Here is an 8542-nt window from a genome sequence, read left to right as displayed (position 1 = left end):
TTTTAAGACCTTGGGATGTATATCACATATGTCTTGCATACATTATTTTGTCTTTTCTCTGAAATAGAAAGCTGTCATCCTGGATGTCATCGTATGCATAAACATTTGACAAGATGAATTTGCATTATCAAAGATCGAGATCTAGAATTATTTTCATTATAATACTATACCAAGAGAACTTTTTCTGTTTTTTTCAAGTTATTTGTATAAATTATGAACATTATTTGTCGAAGGACGTTAAGCTAAAGACTCAACACAGTGACTTTTTTTCTAATTGGAAATAGAAAAATGTCATTTTCTGTGCATTCGGCTAAACCATTGTTAACAAAACCTAAATACTCATGTGATCTTGGCTTTTCAAATTCATTTGCCGTTGCTTTTTTCTCCAGAAAACTAAAAGGATGAAGGATTTTAACTAGAGAAAGGTGCTGGATCCATTTGGAATGCAAGGATGAAAGAGAAATAGACGTGGGCAGACATAAACCGCGCCACAAACCGCAAAAACCTTTCTACTGGCTTTAAGTGGCCGTTAAGCCTTTCTGACATTTGGCTGAAAAAGTATTTTTCTCACAGAAGCGTTTACTCTCGCCAAGGAACATTTCAGACAAAGCAGCCCCAGCCCGCTCGACTGCTCCGCCCCTCTGCGGCCGGCCCCGCCCCGACTACTCCGCGGCCGGCCCCGCCCCGACTTCCCCGCCCCCTCCGCGGCCGGCCCCGCCCCTACTGCTCCGCCCCCTCCGCGGCCGGCCCCGCCCCTTCCGGCTCTGCGCAATGGGCCGCCGGCGCCTCGGGCTCTGATTGGCTAATCTGACAACCGCCAACCGTTGCCCAGTTTAAACCGGAGCCCGAGCCGCGACCCGGGGTCGAACTCCGGGCCCCAGGTGGTGGTACCCCTACGCGGGAAGAGCGGTAAGTCAGTGACCTGTGGTTTGGACATTTTCCCTCCCTTTCTAAAAACTGGGAGTCGTTTTCTCCCCGAGTCAAACTTCCCACTGTCGGATCCCGGGCCGGCCTGCTTGGGGAAGTGCGGGATTGCGTCTGCGTCCGTGCCTCTGGCCCTGGCCTTCGAGCACCCGATTGACGGGCACCTGGCCGCCTCACAGAATGCCAGCTTTTAGAGGGAAGGGATTATTGTGTGTGTGTGTGTCTTTGTGACTGTCCTACTTCTAGAACGGTTTCTTGTGAGCGCCCCTTAGGTATCTGCTAATAAATGTTCAGGACAATTTACTCAAATTCGCAGCCCTTCTCCGACTCCTAGCGACCTGGTTGTGTGTACACGAGAAGCAAACACCGCCTCATGGTGGTCTGAAGCCACTGTATCAATCTGTCACATTGAGCATCTTCTTTCTCGCTGACCTATTGTGCCCATCACAGTGTCCTTCTCTAGGGACTGGTCCTTGCTGATAACATGTCCAAAGTTTGCGGGACAGGCACTCGCCATCCGTGCAGACCTTCCAAGACAGATTTTTCTGTTCTTCTGAGGGCTCATAGAACATTTAACATTCTTGGCCAACACTGTTATGCGAAGGCATCAGTTCTTCCTCCTTCTTGCATTGCCCAGCTGTGGCCCGTGCATGAGGTGAATGAAAATACCCTAGGCGGCAGGTGGCAAGTGGTGGCTTTGCTTTCTAATACTTTAAAAGAGGGATTTTGGAGGAGCTTTGCACAATGGAATAAGGCATCCTTTGATTTAGTCATCCCTGCTTCCGTGAATATTGTTTTTGGGATCCAAGTTAAATGCAAACCAGCCTACTTCAATCTTCTCTCCCATCTATCAGTTTGCCATCGGCCCAGTTGTGAGGATGTGTTTTTATCCTCAGGAAGAGGTGTAATCCATACTGAAGCCTGTGAAGTCTTGGATCTTCCGCAGTAAGTGCTTCAAATCCTCGCAGCTTTATTAAACAAATTGGGTTGTGTAATCTGCATGTCACAGATTATTAATGGTTTTCTTTATTCATATAATCCAATTCCTCAGATTATTTGCTGACACACTCCTTCTTGGTTATACACCACACAATATCCCTTCTGTTTGAACCACTGCCTCTTGCTCTATGTACAGGTTCTGCATGAGCACAATGAAGTATTCTGGGATTTCCATTCTTCATAGTATTATCCATAGATTGTTATGATCCATAAAACCTTTGCATAGTCAATGAAACACAGGAAACGTCTTTCTGATGTTTTCTGCTTTCATCTGATCTTAATCATATCTCTCGTTCCACGTCCTCTTCTCAGTGCCACTTGCATTTGTAGTAGTTCCTGTGGATGTACTGTTGGAGCCATTCAGAAATTATCTTTAGCAAAATTTACTTATGGGTGATATTACTAATATCATTTGATAATTTCTGAATTATTTCCTTTCATTTTTCTTTGGAATGGATTTTCAGTCCGCTGGTCGGTTAGCTATCTTCCAAATTTCTTGGTGCTTCCAGTCTTGCTTCTGTTGATTGAAGTACCTCTATTGGCACCCCATCATTTCCTGAAGCTGCATGTGTAGTACAGCTTGCTGCTGCTGTTGTTGTTGTTAGGAGCCATCTAGTAGGTCTGAATTATAGAGCCCTTAAGCACAACCCAACAAAACCCAGCCTTGTCATGCCCCGCTCGCACAATTGTCCCTGTGCCTGAACCCACGGCTATAGCCATTGTACCAGTCCATCTCATTGAGAGCCTTCTTTTCACTGCCCCATCCACATTAACAGGCCCGAGACCCTCCTGACAACCTGTCCAAATTATGTAAGATGAAGCCTTGCCATGCTTCTTCTAAGATATACTTGTTTGTCCTTTTAGCCGTCCATGGCACTTTGAATATGCTACTCCAGCAACCCAGTACAAGTGGATCGATTCTTATTTGGTCACCCTTATTCAATGTCTCACTTTCACACACCTATGAGGCAGTGGAAAATACTGTGGCTGGGTCAGGCACACCTTAGCCCTCAAAGTAACAGCCTTGCTTTCCAACATTCTAAAGAGGTCTTATGCAGCAGATTTACCTAATGCAACTTGTCTTTTGATCTTTTGACTGCTGCTTCCATGAGCACTGATTATAGATCCAAGCAAGACAAAAAAAGCCTTCAGAACTTCAACCTTTTCTCCGTTTATCATGGTGTTACCTATTGGTCAGGTTGTGGGAATGCTGGTCTTCTCTACATGGAGTGCTAATCCATACTGAAGGCATAGTCCTTGATCTTCACCAGCAAGGGCTCAAGTTCTCACTTTCAGTAAGCAAGGTTAGTACAGCTTAGCCTTCCTCTTTAATACCATCAATTCTTGATCATACACTGTCTTCTGAAATGGTTCACTTTTGACCCACTCTTTGTGGTACAGTGGCTGAACTCCTTCCATTTTCTTTTGATTTTTTTTCAATATTTTGACCATAGAATCCCTCATTGTAATTCGAAGCTTAATTTTTTTTCTTTACTTCTTTCAGGTAGAGAAATTCAAGTGTACTTCCCTTTGGTTTTCTAACTTACGGTCTTTACACATTTTATTATAATACTTTGTCTTTTTGTTTCACACTTTGAAATGTTCTGTTTAGCCCTTTTACTTCATCACTTTCAACTCATAGATACCCTATAGCAGTGGTTTCTCAACATTCCTAATGCTGTGATCCTTTCATGCAGTTTCTCATGTTGTGGTGACCGCTAAACCATAAAATTACTTTTGTTGCTACTTCATAACTATACTTTTGCTGCTGTTATGAATCAGGTGACCCCCTGTGAAAGGTTTGTTTGACCCCCAAAAGGGTCATAACCCACAGGTTGAGAACTGCTGCCCTATAGGTAAGGGGCCACTAAGTTCTAAGCCAGTAACTTTATGGGAATAGAAAGCCTCATCTTTGTCTTGCAAGGTCAGCACTTTGAGCCTAGCAATTGCTCCACGGGAGAAAGATGAGGCTCTTTACTCCCACACAGATTTATAGTCACAGAAACCCACAAGGACAGTTTTCTGTCTTATTAGGATTCTCTGTCTGTCCTTATTAGGACCCCAATGATTCAGAATTAACACCATGGTAGTGAGCTTGTTGTAATGGCAGTACTTTTTAAAATGAAATTACCTTTTAGTGCATGTATGTGTATATGTGTTTATCTGTGTGTATCTGTGTCTCTCTCAAATATGTATTTATTTGCTTGTTTTCAAACCCTACTTCACTTTTTTTACCCACTCTCTTTGACCTCCCCATAAACTTCAAAGTTTGTTTCTTTTGGTGTGAAATTAATTTTTTCTTGATGTTTATTTCTTGTATAATAGTGGTTTCATACAGTATTTGCCTTTATGAGTTCAGTTGTTGTTACCTTGTCCCTGGGCTGGTTGACCCTCCCCCTTCCTTTCTCCCACCGTCCCTTTTACTGTGTCCCCCTGGAACCATCAGTCCTGTTGCTTTCTTCCCTGAATTGTTTATCCCACCTATATTATCTAGATAGACATGCAGTGACATTAATAAGCGTAAAAACCAAGCAAAGCCAGCAAAACAAGAACAGCAACAACAAAAAACCCAAACAAAATAATAACAACAAAAAGAAAGCCAACGACAAAAAAGGAAAAGGCTTTTAAACAGTTCTAGGTCTGTTTTTGTTTTTACCTTTAGGAGTGTTTTCCAGTCGAGTCTGATGGGGTGCCACACTCTGTCTCCAAAGTCTATTTTTGCTATTCCCTGGGGACTGCATCGCTTTGCTCCCCTTGCTGCTCGGTTGCATGTCCTTAGTGTTTTGCCCCAGTGTGATAGGGTCAGATCGAACACTATTCCCGCACCGTGTCTCTAGTGTTGTCCCCCGTAGTGCTATGGTTCAGTGAGGGATGTCATGTCTGGTGGTGGGGCTGGCCCTATGGTCCTCTCTGCATTGTCTGCTCTGAGCAGGAATATTGTCCTCGGGGCTTGATGGGCCAGGATGTTCTCTCCTCCTGTCCATCCCTTATCGTTTCTCCTGTGTGCTCTAATCAGACAGGCCCCTCTCCCACACTGAGCTGTCCTCTGAAGCGAATTCTTCTGGGGGTGCTGAGGTGGGGTCCAGCTAGTTGAGATTGGGACTGCCCCTGCAGACCTCTCTATTGGCTCCCTGCTACATTCCGGTATGTTGTATTCACATCGTGGCTCATTGGGCTGAGGCCTGGTATTTCTTTGCCTCTCCTGTGGAGATATCAACAATAGCCTCCCCTTGGGTGAGTGGTTTCCATCTTTTTGCTGTTGTGGATAGTGCATATATCTGTTCGGGTTTTCCTGTTTGTTGTTTAGGGGGTAGATACCTCCTAAAAGAACGAATGCTTCTGATGGTTTTTAGGGTGGACTAGTTGTTTACATATAGGGCTCTATGGGAGAAAGAGTAGCTCTCTGCTCCCTTACAGATTTACAGCCTCCAAAACCCTAAGGCAGCGGTTCTCAACCTGTGGGTCCCAATTCCTCCGGTGGGGTTGAACGACCCTTTCACAGGGGTTGCTTAATTCATAACAGTAGCAAAATGACAGTGAAGAAATAGCAATGAAAATAATTTCATGGTGGGGGGAGGTCACCACCACATGAGGAACTGTCTGAAAGGGTTGTGGCTTGAGGAAGGCTGAGAACCACTGCCCTGAAGATAGCACTACTCTCCCCCAGCGTGCTGCTGTGCCTCAGGTTAGACTTGATGGCAGAGGGCTCAGTGACGAGGACAATCTCCTCATTAAAAGATTCGTAACATAATCACAACTGCAAAGCCCCTTTTTAAATAGATTCCAGAGATTAGGACCTGGTGTCTTGGGTGGGAGGGCCTCCACGGAGTGTGATGGGGGTGGGGGTGGGGTACTTGTCCAGGTAGCACAGCCTATCCTCTGCCTCCAAGATTAACATGTGCCCTACATGCAGTGGAAATTCCCTGCATCTCAACATCGCAAAAACATCTCAACAATGAGAAAGTCTCATTTTTCTGCCATGGAGCAGCGGGTAGTTTTGAACTGCTGTTCTTTTGGTTAACAGTCCAACCCAAAACCCACCACGCCACAAGTGCAAAGTATCATTTTAATATCATCAGCTCCATAATCCTAGATCTCATCATGTGTGCTAGTTATGTATGAGAACCGAGTATGATTTATCTTGGGGCAAACTTCTCTGTCTCTGTGTCTGGGAAACTAGAGAACAAGTTGTCTGTTCCCACAATGGGTCGTGGACCAGCAAAGGTACAGATCATCTCATTCCAGCAGGAGGTGGCACTCTCCTTTGTTCCGTGCATTATATCCACTGTTCTTGTCATACAGTAATTTAATGAGTTCTTCCTGTTTTCCCTATTAAATTGTAAGGGTCTAATAGACCATAAGTCTACAAAACAGTTAAAGCCTAAGATTTCTGCCTGCTTCCTTCACCCCACAGGGTTTAGTCACTGCCACAGTATCGATTCTGACTCATAGGACACTGTAGGACAGAGTCCAACTCCCAGGGCTTTCTGAGGCTATTAACCTTTATGAAAGCAGAGTGCCTTGCCTTTCTTCCTCAGAGAGACTGGGGGAATTGAACTGCTGACCTTGCAGTTAGTAGTCCAACACTTAACCCACAGTACCACCAAAGCTCCCCTCCTAACTCGCAGCCTTCAAGTAAGTGCCAACTCAGAGGGACCTTATAGGACAGTGTAGAACTGACCTGCTGTGTTTCTGAGACTAACTCTTCATGTGAGTAGAAAGCTTGTCTTTCTCCCACAGAGTAGCTGGTGGTTTTGAACTGATAACCCTATGGATCACAGCCCAGTGCATAACCTCTACACCACCAGGACTCCCCAAAGACCTTTCCATAGGGGTGGGCATATCTTTACTCTGCCTTCATTAAAGGGGTGCTTATCTCCACGGTTACACTTCGTAGTCATTATCATAACAGTGTGTCTTCTCACATCAGACTTCTCCATAAGAGCAAGGACCAGTGCCCATCCCTGGGCCAGGGCCTAGTCTCCTGCCAGCGTAGTCATTCTGTTTTCCTACTTGACTCTAAAACACTTTGATTACCTTTATACTTTCAGATTTCATATAAAGGGTTTTGAAAATGCTTATATATGCTGTATATACTTGATATAAGTATAAGCTGACCTGAATATCAGCCGAGGCACCTAATTTTACCACAAAAACTGCATTAAAATGTGCTGAAAAACTCGGCTTGTACATGAGTATATATGGTAAGTACATTATTTAAGCCACGATTGTTACTCTTTAGGTTACACTTATCGTTTTCTCTTTATCGGTATTATTAATCAATACTATGATTTCTTTTTGCTTTGTTTTATTTCAGTGATGGAGTCGTCCTCAGTTTTAGAAACTGGCCCACTCTTTACTTCAGGAATTAAGAGATATGTGAAAGACCGAAAAATTTCAAAAACTGCCAAGTTGAATGTTTCTCTGGCTTCAAAAATCAAAACAAAAATAATAAGTAAGTGCTATTAGCTTAGGTGTAAACTCACTTCTTTAGTTTTTCTTGCAGCGCATAGAGAGCACTGGGCTCCTGATTTTATCAAGTATAGAAATAGACAAAATGATTGCAGGTTGTCCCCGACTTAAGATCTTGTCCAGTCATGGGGAACCATGCTGAAAACAGTTTGTTTTCTAGTTTTTCAAGTACATCTTATCATTAGTAACATGTTACACACATTGTTGCAGTATATAACTTGGGGATGTTATCACTCTCGTGTCAACCACCAAAGATAAGGATCGGATGTATGAAGGTACAGATAATGGAAGGCAAGAATGAGAAGTGGGCAAGAACACGAAGTCCTAGGGTTGTATCAGAACGTAGTCACTGTGTAGTTGTTGGGAGGGAGCCCATCGTATTTGAGGACGACCCAGGTTTATTGTAGTCAAAGATATCTCGTTTACGTGATCTTTTCTGTGGTCGCCACCTCCTATTAGGTGGGGCGTTGACATGATTTATCCGCGTGGTGGAAGCTGAGTTGTCAGCAATGAATGTTGGCTGGCCCGAGTTCTCCCTCGGTTCATGGTCCTTCTGCACTCCTCAGGCCTATTCTTCGTCTTTCCTCACGCTTATTTTAATGTAGCTCCAGGCGCTGGAGGTTTAAAAAACTCAGCATGTCCCCACTTTTCTTTTTCAACCTTCAGCTGAAACACCAAGAGAGAGAAATATATTTTGTTTACAATAGTTTTAGTAATAAAGAATAAGACATTTTATTAAGATAAAAATTTAATATTAACTCTTTTAAAAATCTTTTTACAGACAATTCTTCTATTTTAAAGATCTCCTTAAAGCACAACAACAGGGCATTAGCTCAAGCTCTTAGTAGAGAGAAAGAGAATTCTCGAAGTCTTACCACCGAAAAGATGCTGTTGCAAAAAGAAGTGGAGAAACTGAATTTTGAGAACACATTTCTTCGCTTAAAGCTAAATAATTTGGTATGAAAGCTATACTGTGCTAACATTTTAAAGCATAACTAAAATCTCTTAACTACATTATTATAAAAGCTGTGCAAATGCTTTGCAAAGCTACAATTATTGTAAGAAACCTTGACAGTCTATGTGCCATGTCAACCTTATTACAAGGCAAACTGCTGCTAGAATAATAAAGTAGGGGTCAAATTTGCAT

The 8542-nt window shown here is 43.3% G+C and overlaps 1 protein-coding gene across 2 annotated transcripts in view; it reads left to right on the top strand.

The window, feature by feature from the left end:
- The first annotated feature begins 774 nt into the window (after positions 1-774).
- SGO2 (shugoshin 2) overlaps positions 775-8542 on the top strand; it is a 28642-nt gene continuing 20874 nt past the window's right edge. Inside the window, exons 1-3 of one of the 2 annotated variants that reach the window (XM_075529436.1) lie at positions 775-909; positions 7241-7378; positions 8177-8352. In XM_075529436.1, the coding sequence (XP_075385551.1) occupies positions 7243-7378; positions 8177-8352 (312 nt within the window). In that variant the 5' untranslated portion in view covers positions 775-909; positions 7241-7242. Of the gene's footprint in view, positions 910-1777; positions 1870-7240; positions 7379-8176; positions 8353-8542 lie in introns of those variants that run through there. The other variant, XM_075529435.1, reaches the window with a different exon arrangement.

Source organism: Tenrec ecaudatus, chromosome 13 (assembly GCF_050624435.1).
Source record: "Tenrec ecaudatus isolate mTenEca1 chromosome 13, mTenEca1.hap1, whole genome shotgun sequence".
In the NCBI taxonomy this organism is placed as follows: Eukaryota; Metazoa; Chordata; class Mammalia; order Afrosoricida; family Tenrecidae; genus Tenrec; species Tenrec ecaudatus.
Note: the sequence above shows the minus strand (reverse complement) of the source record. Positions and strands in the feature narration are given on the sequence as shown.